Here is a 19,767-nt window from a genome sequence, read left to right as displayed (position 1 = left end):
GATCATCTGACTTCTTGTAGCTGTGTCACTGCATTCCTCAATCTCAGCAATTAAGAATCTGAATTTTACCATTACCAACAGTAAGGATGGCCAAAACTTCTACAAAAATAAACAAACCACAATTTCCCTTTAAACTTGAGACTTCACCTTCACAATGCCCCATTTGAGATAAAGCTACGATGTGAAACATACAGTAAAATAACATTAATGGGTCTGTGATGTGTGTGCACTTCACTAGTTTGTGCTGAGCGCTCGGTAACATCCCAGCTATAGAGCCTCTGTGGCTGTGAGACAAGTCTCTCCCACTGGACCCAAGGTGTTGCTGGATTAATCAGCCCATGATCCTGCGCACCCTTACACCTCCTAACCTGCCACATGACTCCTGCAGACCTGTCGCTGACCAAAACCCCCCCTATCACACCTCCAGATGCCCACCCCCTTTCATGGGGTGCACAAGAGGAGGAGAATCTGCCAAATGACAGCTTGGTGATATCACTCGTGTGTGATTCAGTGTTGAGGGAGTTGATCCAGGACAACAAAAATGACAGTTATTGGAACTGAAGGACCACTTGAAATCACAAAATGCTCATTTTAAGACCACAATAAAATCTCATCAGTGCAAAAAGGCAACCTCTATGAGCCCTGCTCTTCACATGGTACTTCGTTATAACTGAGGATGATATGTTTGTGGTGATATACAGAAGCCAAGCCAAAAAGGATGTTATCAAGATAGATCTTGGTCGGCTTTTTAGTAGAGGGAATGCTGAAGTGTATAGTGAACACAGGGACTGGGTGTTGATCCTTTCAGGGCTTGGTATAAGCCCTGACGGAAGAGACAGCTCAGATGAGCCATGGTGAGATATTGGGAGAGTCAGAGCTTTGGCAGAAACTCAATAGAGCTTTAATGACCTGTAGTCAGGGCCAGCAGTGGCTCACAACAGAGCCAGGCTTTTCATTTGTCTGACCTTCAGAGGCATGAAGGGCCAGAGGAATGCTCATCTGACCTGTGAATGCACCATCACATCACATCGGCGGTTGCAGGGTTGGATGATGGAGACCTGACAGCATATAATGGCAATTGAAGGCATGTACATTACAAAATAACTATTCCAGACAACCACAAGCTTACATTCATTTCTGTATAGAATGAAAATCATTTAGCCCAAACTGGCTTGAGTAATGTTTAGTGATCGTCAACCTTGGAGTGCTAGGATAATATTTTAGGGTCACAAGGGGAAAAATAGGAAATAAAATAGTTTGTTCTGTTTGCTTGTTCTGCCTAATGTAGCTCTCCCGCTTTACTCCCTTGTTCAGCCTTTTTAAATCCACACACACTCTGACCTCATCCTTGTTGTGCTTTGGAGCCAGCACCATCGGTGCACACAAGTCTGTCAGCCCGGTGACCTCTTCTATGATCCCCAGGTTGAGCATGCGCTTTAACTCATTTTCAACTCTTAGGAAAAGTGGAAAGGGCACTCTGCGTGGAGTGTATGGTCCTGCATCATCTTTCACTTCTATTTCAACAGGCTCACAGTTCAATAATCCTAATTCTCCAAACACATCTCCTATTAGGCTGCTGTTGATTCTGTTGACTCTTGCAACCAGTCCCATCTGCTTTGCCACATACTTGCCCAGTAAGTTACTTGTATATTGTCCTTTACTGACTGGGATCCAGTGCTGATATTTTTGCCCTTTGTACATGGTAGTGACAAGTTTTTTTTCCCACACACACAACTTTCCCTCCGGGGGTTTACACTGTCAGCCCGGAGGTGATCAGTCTGGGCCTCCGTCGTAACCCACCAAATGTCTCTTCTGTCATAACAGTTTTGTCAGTACCAGTATCAATTTCAAAATCAACTGGGTTGCCATTTACCATCAGCTCGACATCCCAATCTGTGTCTGAGTCTGGTTCCTCTATGACAGTTGGCATTGACTTGGTTACAGTTCCCAGGAAAAGTGAATCATCCTCTGACAGCGCCACAGCCTCTGTGCTGACTTCATTCTGGTTTTGCATACAACTTAAAAATGGCCCATCTTATTGCACTTCCTGCATCTTTTATTGCGGGCAGGATAGCTCTCTGTTTTATCATGCATTCTATTGCATCGTTGGCAGTTCTGTTTAGCATCACTGTGTTTTGGTCCCTGTGGCTGTCGTAATTTATCATAGCTCCGTCTCATGTTGCCGTACTGTTTGTGTCTCACCTCGTTTCCACACACTCCGCAGTTTGAGCTGGATCGCCCTCTCCAGCGTTAGATCCGCCTCGAGCTGCAGCCTCTGTGAAATGTCATTGCCCAATATTCCTATCACAATGCAGTCCCGAATCTTCTCGTCCTTACTGTTGCCGAACTCACTGTACTGCACAAGCTCATACAGGCTCTGGACAAACGCCTCCACGGTCTCACCAGCCCGTTGGGTCCTTTTGTGAAAGCAGGCGCGGTCATGGATGACGTTGCGTTTGGGTACAAAGTCTTTGTCAAACTTTTCCATTACATGTTAAAGTGAAACTCAGGGTGTGGAATGGCCTCCGTGACAGCAGGAAACACAAACCTCACCAGTCTCTCTATCCAGCTTTGATGCCATGCAAAAGCAGGAAAACCTTTGCCTCTACACCACCACATTTCGCCAGGTGGGTGAAATCGAATGGCTCCGGGGGACCAAACTTCGCCATCTTGTCTCCTGTATTAGCGTGGAGTCCTGACTTCTGACACCATGTCACGTAAAGAAGCAGACACTTGTTCCTAGTAACTCCATTTATTTACGAGCAAAATACACACTTGGCTAACAGTAAGCTCTCTGCTTAAACTTGCTGTCAGCAGTGTTATTTACATTTAGCCCATAATTGGCAAAAAAGGCAAGTACAAGTGCTTTCATTAGTGGGTTATATGATCAATCACCATTGTTTTAACTAACCCTTTCATAGATAGTAACTCAAAAGATGATTAAATACATGAAAGTATAACTTTAACACAATACATTCTGTTCCTATGGCCAGGATCTCAACCTTCTCTGACGAAAAGAAATGATTTAAATACATAAATTATTTCACAGAGAAATTAAAAGAAATTATGGTCAAAGTTGGTATAGAGGTCAGAATATCCTGACTTTTAGTCTCTCATATCAGTAAAATGTTAGGTAGAAACAATACCAATATTGGTAGGGTTGTGATCTGCAAGGACACGTCAGACTCCTCTTATTGTCATGCGTAAGACTGCACACAGCAAACAAAATCGAAAAAATGCATCAGGTAGTTCAGTGAACCGCACATCAGGGTGCAGAGGTGATAGCTGTAACTTGCTATTCACATCGACTTCAGATCAAAATACAAATTTCTCTCGGAGCACGTGTTTCCATTTGCCACATGCTAAGCCCTCCCCCCTTTGGAACGTAGACATTGCCAGAGCAGTCCCTTTGAAGACTGCACTACAGCCAGTCTGGGCTTTTGAAGTATACCGCTTGGCAAATAATTGTGCCGCAATTCAGCGCTGATTGGAATTCATGGGGTGTCTTGGATGAGGGAAAACGCACTCTACATTAATTAACACCTGGCATCATTATCTGTCCCATGTGGTAGAGTACCACTGGGGTAAATAACACCACCTTATTATCATGGGGGATAGAGGTGGGCTGTCATGCTTTCATTTGTGTTTACATATGGAGAAGTGAATCAAAGTCATTTCTACATATGTATTTGTTTTGTTTGTCTGTTTATCTGTATGTGAGCATACCTGCATATTTTCCTGTGTGTGTGTGTGTGTATGGGCGAGAGATAGAGCTTGGCTGTGTATGGGATTAGAATCCCTCTGATGTCAGGATTCAATAAAAAGCTTTAACATTGCTATAATGAGGGGATGTTTAATTCTCTTTGCTAGATCTCTCCCTCTCTTTGCGCCGTTCTGTATTCCAAAGCAGCCTCTGGATGAAACGCTGCCTGCTTGTGTGGTAAAAATTGATCTCTCTTGTCAGGGTACTTTAGAGAGAATACTTAACACGGGCAGATATTTGTGTGTAAATAAACACATCACATTGCATTTTACAAGCATCTGTTTTGATCCTGTAGAGATAGGGCATGGCACTCACAATGCTAGACTTCTAGATTTGTGTCTCGTTGTTTTTAAGCCGGGCTAAAATATTATTTTATTATTGTAAAACATATAACAAATGAAAAGGTTTTGATGTGATCGTACTCCACAGTCTTTAAGTATTTTGTCTAACAGCATAACTTCCCCTAGAACTACTGTTCACATTATTGTTTGTGCATGAGTGGGTAAAACAAATGACATAGAACATGTTCATTGGTGAGCTGCTGGTGGGCATCTTTTTGAAAGTAGAGAGAGCTAGGCTAGGCTTTCTCTCTGCCTCCAGTCTCTATGCTAAAATAAGATAAATGCCTAATCCAGCTCTCGCTCCATACTTGATACACAGCCATGACAGATTAATCAGTGTTATAATCTAACTCTTGTCAAGAAGGAAAATTTTAAATTTAAACACCATAAAATTCCCTTTCCTTTCAGTGACTAAACGGGTAATTGTGATTCCATTCAAATAACTGATTCAGCCCTCATGGCTAAAGTCCTTAGTAAGGGTAGATGACCTTTGCTATGCCACCAGACCTGTGCGCTCTAAATATTGATTGTCATTTATCATTCAATTTTAACAATTTAAGATGCAACACAGAATTATTTACATAAACCCACAATTATTGATCTTCTCTATTTGACTCCTATAGGGCTTTAAAATAAAATGAAAATGAAAGTGTAATCTACGTTTTCCACCTTAGCAACAGACTGATAATCTAGTATATTCTAAAATCATTGCATTATTGATTTTGACTCTTGCCAGTTATCATATAAAAAGCATTAAAACATGTCAATCTTCCAATAGGGGATTTTAAGTGTTCTTTCATTGAGGAGAAAATCAGGGGACACAGACTCAGTTTTCAGCCTTTTACAATGAGATGCAGGGGTCATCGCAGAGACATTGATAGAAACCGTGATGAAATTGGAGGGCGAAAGAAAGAACAAGAGACAGCGAGAGTGAAATTGCTCCACTGTTCATCAGTGTGTTAGCTCATAGTGTGTCAACTCGTCCTCCATCTTTTCAATCTGCATAGTTATTAGAGGGTTTTATTAATTTGAAATGCCAAAGTGACGAATAAAGCATTACTGAAATGTCACCCTTTCACTGAGCACGATAAAATCACACCAGCCACTTTTGGAAGTGGACATTCTTCCCTTTTGCACCTACATCCCTCCCTCCCCCTCCATCTCTACAGCACAGACTCTTTCACTCTTTCTCAGAGATCGATATGGCCTGACAACATGATGGCTGGGTTTCCTAAGGGGAGGTGAGCCGCAACAGTTGCCTGTCATCTCGCCATTATTTCTCTCTTTCAAGTCTTGACTCAGTTCATGATTTCTCCAGATAAAAAAAATAATTAAATGAATACAAAAACAATTTTACCATATAATGTTTGAACCTTTCAAAAAACCACAGCCAGCTTTTTGACTTCTAGGGGATTTCAAAGGGAACACAATGCTAAGTGGATGTGCTCTACATAGTAAAGTCATAATCCGTAAGATTTGAGATACGTTGTTTCTTACGGCTTCTTTGGCGGTAAGATGTAACTGCAGGTGAACCTGCATTTTCAGAACCCTGCATCTTGTCACGTCCATGGTCACTATGCATGAGGAATTTGTTTTTTGCTCCTTTGTAAACTTTACTGAAACACATTCACCTCTCTACTTCCGGTCCTTCCCTATATGTTACCCCTCTGTTCTACTCGTTTTTGAGTACTCGAAAGTCAATGTGATTTCAACTGTTGGATTTCTTACCTGAGCAAAAAATATTGTAGTAATTCCAATCTACCTTCATACTTCCCGATCTCTGCTGCACATCACTGCCTTCCAAAATATGAAATTTGAAAAATTAAGTTTCTCTCTTTTGAAATTTCAAACACTGCACACTATAGATTACAATAAATACAATATTCTAGTCAATATCATATTATATCTCCTGAATAACATTCGAAAAAAAGGTTATCTGCTGTGTTTTCATGTTAAATAGGTTTTTAAAAAGGATGTCATAACACAGCTGTATTCCCACCAACACAGACTTTTGAGGTTAAAGCTTTGAAAGTCTTCCTCTCCCATGACTGCTTGATTGCTTGACACTTCTCAGTTTGGCCAAACTTATAGGCAGTGTCTTGGGGAAGTCCTTCACATGCACATGCACTTCCCTGCTAAGAAAAAAAAACCTTTTTGCAAATGGATGAGCCAAATTGAATGTTTTTGGGCAGCAACATGGAGCCAGCCTGCCAAATAGCTTTGGAGTAATTAATTTACTATATCTTTTACAAGAACCCCATTCAAGCTTGTTAGGAATAAAAGGATGCTGAATGGGTATAAGCACTGTGCGATTGGAGAGCGCAAAGAATTCAATTGAATGGTGAAATAATTCCTTTTTATTTTTTAAAATTACAGTGCAGACAGTCTTGTTACCCTATTATTTCTTTATTGAAACGATAGCAGAGATGAGATGGACACAGCAAAGCTGGTGGGACAGAAGGCCCCCTCAGGGGGAGTGGGGTTCTCTCCAAGAACTGCTGTCTTGCTGGTATTGACAGGTACAACACACACTGAAATAACAAATAGTTTCATGTGTGCTGAGATGTAAGACAAACATTCATGATATTACAGTATGCCTTTGTCAAACAAGCGGCAGAAATGCGTTGGCATGTGAGTCTACAGCAAATTAGTCAAATATGACTGGACTAACTGGAAGAAAGGAAGCTGAGTCATATCGTGAGGTAAAAGGATTTCCTTTGAATCATTCCAATTCACCATCTTATCTCTTGCAATTTGGACCCCAGGGAGTGAATGCTAATGAGATGAATCTTTGTCATCCGGCTTTGAGATTTAACCCTAAAGGGAAAAAAAGATTTAATATCTTGTGTAAAGTCTGTTGATCTAAAATTTGAAAATAGATGAGAGTAGAGATGCAGTCAATACACTTTCAGTTGGCTGATTCTCGCATGTACACTGAAAACTGAAAAAACTCTTCTCTATAATAATCTATATGTAAAAATACAACAGTCCAAATCACACAGAGCATGTTAGTGTTTTGTATTGTAAGATTGAATCTCTATGCTAATTGAGAAATTGGCAATGTAGACTACTTCCCCACATGAAGTAAATAAATTGAAACAACCTCAAATACAAACTGATTACTGAATTGCAAATGCTCTAAAGAGAATGCTGGGCTCACAAATAAAAATGGCCTCACTTTGTTTCTAGGAATCACAGACCATGTGGTTTGGTAAAAACAGCAACGTTTCAATCAAGTACCTCTCATGGCATATATAGCCACCAAAAGACCAAATCTGCAAATCTGTAATATTCCATTCAATAAACAATATACACAAGATGCAATGTTTATTCTTCATACATCTAATGGACACATCAGTCAAGTTCAGCTGATTAATAGTTACATTAACTTGTTATCAATAAAGTTAGCAATGTAGTTTCTAAACTGTTTTAACAATAACCCCACCCATACGTGAATATGAATATTTGACCTGAAGTTTAAAAAGGCTTAAGCATAATAATGTTTGTAATAATTCCTTCTGTAATAGGGGAGCTCTAAAGCACTGCGAAGAAAAGACTTCAAATTAAATGATGTTGGTTTCATCATGTCTGAATAATGAAAATGTGATCTGATATTTCTGCCTCACTTAAATTAAATGTGCCCCGACCCCAGCTGTGTTAAATGGAGGCATATGTCACAATTTCAATACATCATATCAAACATAGTGGGCAAATAAAGTCGGTAAAGGTTTGACAGCCTGTCACTCCACACAGCTTGGTTTCATCATAGACCAATGAAATAAATGTGAAATACAATATAATAACTGCATGGTCTGTTTCACAGAATAATTGTTTATAAATTGTCCTTACTTTCAATATGGATATTAAATATAATAGAGAATGTACACTGTGAAATACAATCTCATGCTACTGTAACTTTAGTTTTTGTCAACAAGGAAACCTGCTAATACCATTTGTGCTGAATAAGTTGTAGTTCTGAAAAAATATTCTAACCTGGCTTTTTTAAGGATTATGTCTGCTTAGATTTATTTTAAAAGAATTAATGTGAAGTGTTAAAGGAGCTCTATTTCAGACAGCAAACATGCATTCAAATGTTAAGCTGTTCAGAAAGACTGTCTAGTCTAACCACAAAGCCCATCACTTTCTTTTATATCTCCATGCATAATTCATCTGTGTTTGTATTTACAACCCTCTAAGAATTAACCTGTCACAGATCCCAGTGAATAATGCCGACATATCTCTTTCTGTCGAGTGCTCACCTCATATGGAGCATCCAGCCTCCACATGTTCAAACATGCCATGGATATTATGCATCATCAGCTGACAGAAAACAAGGGACAAGGAAATTAAAAAGGCGCAAGACAAAAGAGGTGGCAGGCGAGTGAAAGAATAAATGATGGCTCTCCCTTCTCCTGGAGTCAGGGGACATGTTGCATGTCATCTCGATGTCTTGGTACGCAGTGGTGCGGTGATGATGTGTTGGGCAGGGCCAGTTCAGAACAGAGTCAAGGGCACAAGGTTGACAGGAAGCTAAACGCTCCACCTGTTTCCTTTCCCCAAACAAATATATGGATGAGTGAACCCCCTCCCTTCTCAAGAAGTAAGGGTACCGGGATCAAAGAGGCAATCTCTGGTTTGACCTCTGAACTTCAGAGGGTCATTTAAGCAACTAGAGATGCTGGAAAATATGGGTTTGTCACAGACAAAGGCTGCGTCCAAAATCACTTCCTATTTACTATATAGAAGAACTTTCCACCATTTTATTTGTGTTTCAATATAATATAGCACATTTATGTGCTATATAATGTCCTTGATTAAGTTCACAATAGAAAAGAAAATGCTAAATTGACATGGCATGACATGACATGATGTACAGATAGGTACAGATGTTCCGATACCATCCCATTATTCCTTCCCAATACTGGTTCCAATAACTGAACTTGCTTATCGGTCGATACCAAGTATCAATTTGATACCACTCTGTTAAAAAATCCATCTATCGATTATCTGCAACTGCTTAGCGTGGTTGGGGTTGCGGGAGACTGGAGCCTATCCCAGCTGACATTTGGTGTGAGGCAGGGTACACCCTGGACAGGATTATATCATTAGTATCATTGTTGCCAGGATCAGGTTAAACCCTCTGTAAAACGTGAACAAATGCATACAACGAATGCCATAGATCTTTCTCTAATTATCTAGATTGACAATCAGTAATAATGGAAAATGAATATGAATGAATAAATCTATGAATAAGTTACTTTTTATCGGTGGGGTTTTCCAGTGTAATGACAAATTGTTGATATTTTGCTGAGGCTGTGACTGATGCCTCAGCAAAATATCAACGGTTCAATTTACTGTCTAGGCTACTGTTTTAGAGCGGTGAGGAAGAATTGATTCCAGTAAAACAGTCTTTTTATCCAATGATGAATGTCAGAAATCTCAATTTACTCCTCCCTACAGAGACAAATACTTAGAGTCTAATATATAGGGGATAGTCTGGCTCAACAGATGTACAGTGCTGGGGTTAAACCTGGCATCCAACGCATTGCTGACATCCACTTCACACAAGCTTCTTCAGTCTCTTCCACAGTTCAGTAACTGTAGTGGGTTGTTAGCCATTACTTTGTTGCCAAGGATTTTCCATAGATTCTCTATGGGGTTTTGGACCCTGGGCTGGCCAATTCATTGTTTCAATATTCTTAGCTTCATGGAACTGTTTAACCTGTTTTGCAGTGTGACAGGGGGCATTGTCTTGCATGAAAATTGTGGGCTGATTAGGAGACAATTACAGTGCAGGTATTGCATGTTGCTGAAGGATGTTCAATTAAACATTTGCATTCACCCTGCCATGTAGCTGTACAAGAGGCCAAACTCCTGCTGCAGTTAACATCCCAGAAACCATGACACGACATTAAAGTTCAATTTATTTGGGTCTGATAGGAAACATTATGTTCAGCATCGGACTGGGGAAAGACTGAACCCAAAGTGTCTATAGAAGTCAGTTAAATTTGGATGAGGAAGTGTCAGAGTCCCCCAGAGTTAATATTACCTTATTAAGGTGGTTATTATTATGATTAACAAACACTTTCCCATATAGGCATCTAGCAGACACGACACAAGGTTAAAATATATTTGGAGTTAGGCTTCTTGCTCCACCAACTCCGGAGGGAACCAAAACAATACAATTCCAAGACAATAAATCGCAACGAGACTGTCTTCACTAACTGTTATTAGCTTAAACCTAGCTGTGGGATATGAGACACTAACTCCTATCTCTACTTACACTTCTTGAACTTTCCTTGTTTGAAAACTGCCAGTGAACTTAATCCATTTCTTTCAAAATGTTCCGGCAAGACAGAGTTGAGGTACCAGCCATTTTGCAGATTCACTATTTATGTCAATGACTTCACAGCTCATGTAGCAAAGGTTACTTCCCTATTTATTGTCCATAATCGATTTAAGTCCATTATATCAATTCTTATGGGCATGTAAGACACAGATGAAAAGTTCACAATGACCCCCGTCATTGCCAGCAAAGATAAGTCTGCTGCATTGACTGTCAATAACATGGCAGTCTCCGAGCAGCTTAGTGGGAGCCTCGTCTCGTCTTTCCTTCCTAAGCCTCTGAGGGGGCCGTGTGGTGAACTGGCAGCCGCAACTCCTTTCATCCATTCTGAGAGAGCTGAATAAAGTTCAGAGGAATTACAAGAATCTACCCAGTTAGACTCAGAGTAGCTGGAATAAGCACCATTACTGAATCAGTCTCACAAATGTTTATACAATTGCCAACGTGACACGGATGAATCAGCAGGGCTGCAGATACCGTGGGGCGTGTGGGCCAAAGACATCTAACTCAAAGCTCACATTCATTATTTTATATCTACTGCCAGATCACTGTAGATGTTGTGGGAGTTGAGTGTCTCTCAACTTCTTTCTCCAAGATTTTCGCTACCACATTTCAAACAACTGTGTGAAAAGTTCTCTAATCAGCAGGGTACTAATCCAAACACTACTCAGTCACAGTTAGAAATGCTTAACGGGGTGGTCTGTTTAACAAAACAGAATGTATTTACCCAGCAGATTCAGACTTTGGCAGCCATCTGCCAAACGCTTATTTATGTTTTGTGGAATAAACACATCCATGCCCATTACTTGGTAACTACAAATTATTTTGTATAACTTTGAAGAGCATGAAAATTAAACCTCCTCTCTCAGTGAAGTCGATGTAAAGGTCTGCCGCTTTGTGAATTGCCATTAAATTGCCATTAAATTCCACCAAAGCCAACCTGTTCTGGACTTAAGAGAGATAGAAAAGTGCTGTAATTAAAAACACTCTCATGTCTGTTAACCATATCAAAATGATTATGAGAGCCTTTAAATGCTGATAAAATTCAGCAAGCATTCTTCAGCATTAATAGCTATTATTCATTATGGCCCATGTGGGGCAATAGCTTAATCATTGTCTATTCCAAATGGGTCTAAGTGGATGATTTGTATAGATCATTTTTATTAATCTATGAAAATGCAGAATATCATGTCTTTTCCCCCATTAGTTACAGTAGAATTACCTGACTAAGACATATTATACAAATCTGGAAAAGTAATGGCAATAATAATTAATCTGAAATTACAGCCCATGTATTGCAATGGTTTGGTTTGCACACTGCCTCTTAGTTGACAAATACCTTAAACTGGTGTTGAATGATAGCGGGTGACAGTGCAGTGCACCACAGGAGATCAGCCTTAATACCAACACATTCTGAAGAACCCCTGAAGGTCTGCAGCTAAAAATAAAAACAGGGCTAACTCCCTGATGCACCACACCTGTCCTAGGCAGTTATTATCGTGGACTCTCTTTATTATTCGTCCTTAACATTCAAAACAAAGCAGGCCTGGTATAAGAACCAAAATCATTTATTCGAAAAAGTAAACAACCTCAAACCTTCATTAATAAAGGATCCACTATTGGTTGATTGGAATGGAATGGACTTGTACTTATATAGCGCCTTTCTAGTCATCTGACTACTCAAGGCGCTTCACACAGATGGCAGTGGACATCAACATACCATCTAATCTGATCTAACCATTCACACCACATTTACACACCCATGCGCAGCACGGGGAGCAATTCAGGGTTCAGTGTCTTGCCCAAGGACACTTCGACATGAGGACCGGGGGGAGATGGGGATCGAACCACCAATCTCTCGAACAGAGGACGACCCACTCTTACACCAAGCCACAGCCGCCCATAATGCCATTATCATCAGCGAACACTGTTTTATAACTATATTCAGCAGAGCTGAGTATGAACAAAAATATCCTTGAGCGACAGAGATGGAAATCATAAGCAAAAGACAGATGGAGGGGGGGGGGGTACGGGGAGAGAGATCCTGAATTCTTTGACCATCCACAGTGAGGGAAACCAACTCCTGGGGAAAGTGATTAGACTAGTCTCACTGCTGGCATCTTGGTGATTGGCTAAAAGAGCTCATTTGCATGCTGCTCTCATTTCTAACAAATTCTCAGGAAGCACCGGTGGATAAGGTCACTGGTGTCAGTCTGCCTGTGTGCCACCGAGAATATAAACAGATCAAACACACAACAGACGTTTAAGCGAGTGCAAGAGAAGTCTGTGTTCTTGATTATCTGGACAATGATGACCTCAAATTCATGTCAGAGGTGATCCTGACATCCTGAAAGTCAGATGTAGGAACATCTGAAGAGTTACAAAATGTTTTAGTCAAGTTAAGGTACAGCTTGAATGTACACTTGTTCGGGGCTGTGGGGATTGCAAATGTTATATTCGATCCATGATGTGAACAGGATTATGTCTTATTATGGCAGGTCGTTCACCTTGACATGCAGTGATTACATCAATGCCTAAAACCTGAAAAGTGAATTTATTACCAACTGTGGTTGGTTTTTTTTAACCTTGCCTGTGTGTTTGTGTGTGTGTGTGTGTGTGTGTGTGTGTGTGTGTGTGTGGGGGGGGGGGATTATGGCAAAATATGGTCCTGGAGACACCTACTGTAGTAGGAACTATCCCAAAGGCAGTTTTGAGTATTGTGCTAAATGTTTATAAGTCTGTCTGTCACCGTGATAGTGATACAATCAAGATACAGGTGTCTAGTCTAGTTAAGGTAAAAATGAAGGTCAAGTTTGAAAATATATGTCATCATAGAACTAGCGAAATGTTCATATTGACATCATAAAACTGTTTTTTTCTTTAGTTTCGATGTGTTTATATGTAGAATATTCACAGACATGAAAAATATAAATATTTATATTTAACTGTTTAGTGTGTTTCTGTTTTACATTAAGCACTCTAGCATTTCTGTAGTAATTATCTAAACCTCTACAGTCTAAAACAATGTAAATTATACTTCTAATTAAAATAAATGGAACGTTCTATTATTCTTGGCCATTTTCATAGGCAAACTCAATTTATAAATGTGGGTAGTACGGCAGCAAAAAAGCTGTTTCTGTGTACACCACAAGCGTGCAAGCCACAGCAGTTTCAGCAATGCAGGTGGCACGCACTACTCATGCATGTAGTCTGGCCTGGGCTTTAGAATTTAGAGCAATAAAGTCAATGAAGGAACAATGTTGCTGTAAGCTAAATGCTAACATCAGTATCGTAACATGCTGACAATGGCACTGTTACCATTTATTAAATATTGTTTACTAAGTTCACTATCTTATTTAAGCCTTTAAGTATGCTATCTAATTGGCATGCTATCTACTGTAATTAGCCATCAATATAAAGTATAGCTGAGGCTCATGGGAATTCCATTAGTTTGGCAGGCATTTGGTCATAAACCAAAGTTTTAGACATACTGAAATGTTGACCAAGTCACCCTAAAGGTCTTGGAGAAAGCCTAAGGAGAAAGCCCACTCCTTTGATGACAACAATGTCCACATCCTGGACAGAGAGGACAGATGGTTCGGAAGAGGAGTAAAAGAAGCTGTCTATGCGAAAGTAGAGAAACCATCGCTAAACAGAGGAGGAGGTCTGAGACACCACTTATCTCCAATTTACAATGCTGCCCTTTCATCCCTTTCCAGGATTTTCAACAATCTAACCTCAAAGAACAACTGTTCACAAATGGCCTCCTTGATTTCACTCTCTCCAACGACTGTAGTTAAGACTCAATAGAGCACTAACTAAATTGAAACCTACTTCCCACCAACGACTGCCACCCTAACGACGGTCGTTGGCACTTGAAGCACAAAGGGTTCCAGTGACATCATCGGCCTTGTGAAAGGTTAAATACCTGGATCTCCACACCAGTTAGTTGGACCGGTCCCAGCCTGGTCAGTTGCGTACATGAACTGATGAAGCCTCTTGAATGAGAGGTGTAACGTCTTCCTATACATCCAATAGTTGTTGAGTCTGAACCAAAGTGGTCGACTGACTGACTGATGACCAACTGATATCTCTAAAACCAGGCCACTAGGGTGGTTAAAAATATCCAAATTTGCACCACTTGTATACAAACTCAGACACTAGACAGAACTCAGACGCTAGACAGAAAAAAAATTCAGACGCAGAGTAGTCCCACAGCACCTAACTAGGTGTGTAGCATCTTGTCAGCATCATTCATGTAAACCATTATTCCAGTATAATAATCAGGATAACCAATGTCCATGCACCAATGTCAAGAAGAAAAGACACTGCTCCTGCTCTCTTTCAACATTAAAGTAGACTCAACTATCATGTATCGCTACCATTCTCTAATAATTTAAACTTCAACAAGTGTCCAGCAAAGTACTACCCACACAAGCAAATAATAATTCTATAAAAAAAAGTGACCAGTGAGTGATCTACTCTCCTTAAACAGCTGACCTATGATACTGGTATATATAATCAAGTTTAAAAATTCACCTGTGGTAGTTTTATCTATAAATGTAAAAATTGAATAAATTAGCTGTGTGACGATAACTATACAACTCATTCTGACAAAGAAAAATATAGAAATATAAAAAAGAAATACTGTCAGTATAAAGTCTTACCAATCTGACTCCCTATGCTATATTAATGTGGCTGTTGTGGCTGATAAAGCTTTCACTGTTCGTTTTGATGTACAGTAAGGCTTCACAGAACATCACACACATCTGGCTACCGGCTCCTTTTTCAGCGTACAGTGGCATTAAATGTCTCAATACCATCTGGAGCTGTGAAAATAAAACCCCTCCTTTTTAGAGATGCCCATTTTAATTGGTAAATGTTTACTTGCAGGAGCTCTCGGCGGGCACACACACACAACTTCAAATGAAGCACTTTAAAGCCTATGGGCTCTTGCTGCTTACTTTGAGTGTGATTCTAAACAAATGCAACCTGGGGTTGAACTGTTGTTAATAGTTGATAAGAGCAAATGAAACACAACACTGAACACTGAGGTGAGCATGCAGTGCATAATAACTGTGGCAGTACAATTATCCTGTCATTGTTAACGCTGATCCTCCCTCTGTGCATGTCTGTATGCAGTTCTGAGGGTGGTTTAACTGGGTATGTGAAGTCATGTGTACAAGTGTATATAATATTTTAATTATGCATTAGGTGATTTGTAAATTTTTAATGGGTGGGATGGACCCCCATGTCCCTTCTGTGATACATACACATTGGACTTTTGTGAAAAAGAAATACCTCAGTTAGGTCGAATAAATTACACTTTTTGTTTAACTCAGCCAGACCAGATGGATCAGCTCAGAAATGTTTGTAATTTCACTGCTAGTTATGCTCTGTTACTTGTTGAATATATGTATTGTAAATGTACGTCTTCATATGCATGTCATTTTGTACATGCTGTATGATTGGGTTCATGTGTGTATGAGTGAATTCATAGTTGCCTGTATGTCCTTGTGGGAAACTTGTCTTAGGTGTGTATGTGTGTGCTGATCTTCTGTGTCTTTTCATCTGCCTCCCCAAGATTTGTGCAAATACTGATGTGTGTCTGTGTCCTTATATTTGTGTGTGCCTCGCTTGTGACTGTGCTGCTGCATGGCACTTTAGGTCTTTGTGCACATTAATCTCTGCTGCAGCGGCAGCACGTTGCCTTGTATGCACTGCTCTCTATCCCTGACCCAGTATGCTGTGTGATCCTTCCCACAGCCTCATTTGTCTCCATCACTGGACAGGCGAGGTTACGACTCACCAAAGCGCAGTACGTTTCTGGCGGATCACCACACGTGATATTTGGGGGGTCAAGGGCCACTCGCAGGTACTTTGTCATGTCGGTGGCTTCTGGCTGACAGGCCATGTAGTCCCACGTCAGGCCCTCCTCTGTATAGATCTGGGACTTGCACACGTCATAGTGTCCCCAGGCCGCCGGGTAATGTTGCATGGCCTGTGCCATGCTAGTGCACACAGCTTGCAGAGTGAACAATACAGACCAAAGCATCGCTGATCTTGTTCTGTATGGTTTCTGTGGAACTTCTTGTTTTTTACAGCTGCTGCTTTGTCACAGAAATGACAATATTACAGAATATTTTTTTTAAATCACTGCAGCTTTGAACAGTGCAATGATGCATTTGGGAACTGTGGCAGCATGTTGCTACTTTTGTGTGAGCAGCTTCGGGCAATGATTAGCCCACATTCAGTTATTTTGTCTTCGATTGCTGCCACTTCTGCTTGGCTGATGAGGTGTGTCAACAAAGGAGCTTCTTCACAAGTGTTGGGTCAACTAACGGTCAGATGTGATGTGCAGAGAGGAGTGACACTCCACATAAGTCAGTGGCTGTCTGATGTCTTAGCTTGATCTCCTGTCAACTGTGGTTTTGCAGCAGACAGCATTCTAAAAAAGACAGAAGAAAAAGATGGCTTTGTTAATTAAACAAACATACATTTGAAACACTTTTATTATTACTATTATATTAACAGAGGTTCTACATAGTTTAAGGACACTGAAGTGGATAAGTAATGTGTACCCCCCCCCCCCACACACACACACATACATAATTTATATACAAACACAATGCAGGGTTCCACTGTATCCCTTAATAATAACCTTGCCAAAGTCAGTGTATACAATTCAAATCGAGCTTGTTCTGCAAAGACTAATCTCCATTTGATTTTCATACAAAAAGGCTTATTTCCATGTCACTGCATTTAAGTTATTGCTTTTCCCAATTCTCTTGCCCCTTTACTATCTGAATGTAAAGTCGTTTGTCCCAGTGCCTTCAAAGGCATTTGGGAAATATTAAAGTAAAACTGGAGACACAAATGGTCTATAAGAGGGATTGTACATTTCGCTCAACTATCACAAGCCATCCGTCAGATGGCCTAACTCATCAGGTAATGGTGCCTGGTAGCAGTCAGCAGAGAGCCACACCATCTCAATGTCAAAACGTGTGCGGTACTGAAGAAAATGAAATTGAACAGCTATATACAGCTGCCTGCAACAGAGTAATGACAATGCAAATAGGAGGAGTAAAGTTACTGGCCTGAGGTTTTGCCATAGTGAAAATAAGTCTATGTTCCCTGGAGGGGCTGTTCAGAAAAATGTACTTACATTTCCAGTGAACCTTTGCATACTAGGGCACACTCTCTACAAGCATGTACGATTATCCTCTCTAAAAGCCCATTACAAGTTTGCAGTGTCACATCACATTTAGTCTAACGCAGATTCAGACTTGAAAAAATGCCTGGCATAACCAGCCGGTACATACAGCTGAACCAGTAACTTTCCGGTCAGCAGCTCTCCTCTCTAACCTTCAGGCTAAAGCTGATTCCCCGAGAATGAAAGTCACTGCTGAAATAAAAAGGTTTCAGGTAAAATGAGGGTCTTTTATGTCCGTATGAAAGAGCTACTTCTGGATTTCTGCCAAGATATTATTCTTTTTTTTTTTTATCAAGAATCAAATCAAATCGAATAAATTAAATCAAGTATTTTAATTAAAAGGTTCACGGTGTGAAAGGAGAGACATTCAGATCAGATTTGGGAAACTCATCTTAATGAGTTGCTGTGGCTCACACATGCAGGCTGGATTCTGTACTCCCTGCTGACACATGGAGGCATTGTAATTCACTATTTTAACTTGGCCATCTTCTCTCAGACGGAAAATTGTGCCAGTCTGAATGGGTTTTGACCATATCTAAGGCAATTACTGCTTTAATTTCCCAACCTAATGCACCTATTACAAAATGACCACGAGCTTGAATACATTCCAACTGTAATGCCAGCTGTTCATCTGAGCCAGAAAAATTATCTGCACTGCCATTCAGACTCAGCAGACCCTTCAAAGTGAGCTATGTCAGGAAGTATGGATGGCAGGCTTCATTTCACAGACCTCTGTTGGGAGAAGGGAAGAAACGGGCGGAAAAAAATGTACAGTAAAATAATTTGGCTCTTTAGATGTGCTCATGTCAATCAACAAGACTCCTAAGAAGAGACCAATTACAAATTTGATAACACGGCTGGAGCTCTGAGTGATGAATAAGCCATTTCTTTCATGGGGATGCTTGTAATAAATTTCATATATATAAATGTCAGTCACTGATCAGAAATGCATCACGGGATGGACCATTGGCAACTCACATGGCCACATACACATGGGGCTGGGATAGTTCCCGCTACAGCAGGTGTCTCCAGGACCACATTTTGCATAACGCACGCACACACACACACACACATGCACACACACACACACACACGCGCGGACACACACACACACACACACACCTATATACCCCCTTTCGTAATACTAAAGTCGATCAGTTGCATGGTCATGGAGGTCGCTTATCTTATATTTATTTAATAGGGAACATTCAAAGCTAATAAGCTACAGCAAATGGACCCAACCACCGGAATATTGGATGACACTTGGAGTAATGAGATTTACACATATGAAGGAAAGGTGCCAGGAAGCTCAGTGAACCTCCATGGACAGATACCATTCAACATTAGAGCACTTCTATGGTGACAAGAAAGGGAGGCAAAAGCATACAATACTTCATGTTTCAAATTTCAGCATACAATTAATGTTCTGACACCATTTAGAAAGCTTATTCATCTCATATAGAGATTAATAGAGGTCAAAATGACATCAAAATCTCTAGTTAAAATTAGAGAAATTATGAATACAATATACAGCAAAGTTGGACTCTTTTACCCTGGTTTCAAAATGCAAAGAGAAGCTCAGGAATGTCATAATTTCACTGAGAAACATATGAGGTCAGATTCTATATTAAAAGTCATCAATATTTGAGCAGCTCTCCGTATGCAGGGAGGAAGAGAGAGCTTAGAGCTTAGGGTGACCACCGCACCCCCCCCCCCCACCCCCATCTCTCTCTCTCTCTCTCTCTCTCTCTCTCTCTCTCTCTCTCTCCTTCACTTGTTTTCAAAGTCTCTGAAACACCCCCTTGTGTCCGCTTGCATTCCATCCCCTGGGCAGCTCAAGCATGGCAGAGTGTTTTAAAAGTCAGCAGGCAGCCGTGCCCTGTGGCTTATATTGGTTATAACCCCCCAGCCAGACTCTTAAAAACCATGGCGGATGTATTCCATTTATTTTATAGTAATCCTGCTAAAGTGTGGCTTTGCTCTCTGTCTCTGAGCGTGACTTTCTGATGGCTTCTTGGCTCCCATGCAGGGCAACGTGGAGGGGAGCTATCCATGGTGCTGGATAACAGGACATAAAATCTGCTCCTCACTGGACGTCCAGTGC

General features: G+C 40.6%; 1 protein-coding gene across 1 annotated transcript in view; it reads right to left on the bottom strand.

Annotated features, from left to right (window-relative positions):
• Nucleotides 1–16,508, bottom strand: part of LOC310957293 (netrin-G1-like) — a gene marked incomplete at its 3' end in the record, with an annotated part of 61,269 nt that extends 44,761 nt beyond the window's left edge. Inside the window, exon 1 of the mRNA XM_083927790.1 lies at nucleotides 16,260–16,508. Within this exon, the coding sequence (XP_083783916.1) occupies nucleotides 16,260–16,505 (246 nt within the window). The 5' untranslated portion in view covers nucleotides 16,506–16,508. The remainder of the gene's footprint in view (nucleotides 1–16,259) is intronic.
• Nucleotides 16,509–19,767: the final 3,259 nt, after the last annotated feature.

Source organism: Echiichthys vipera (assembly GCF_963691815.1).
Source record: "Echiichthys vipera genome assembly, chromosome: 15".
Classification (NCBI taxonomy): Eukaryota; Metazoa; Chordata; class Actinopteri; order Perciformes; family Trachinidae; genus Echiichthys; species Echiichthys vipera.
This window is presented reverse-complemented; position numbering and strand designations above follow the sequence as displayed.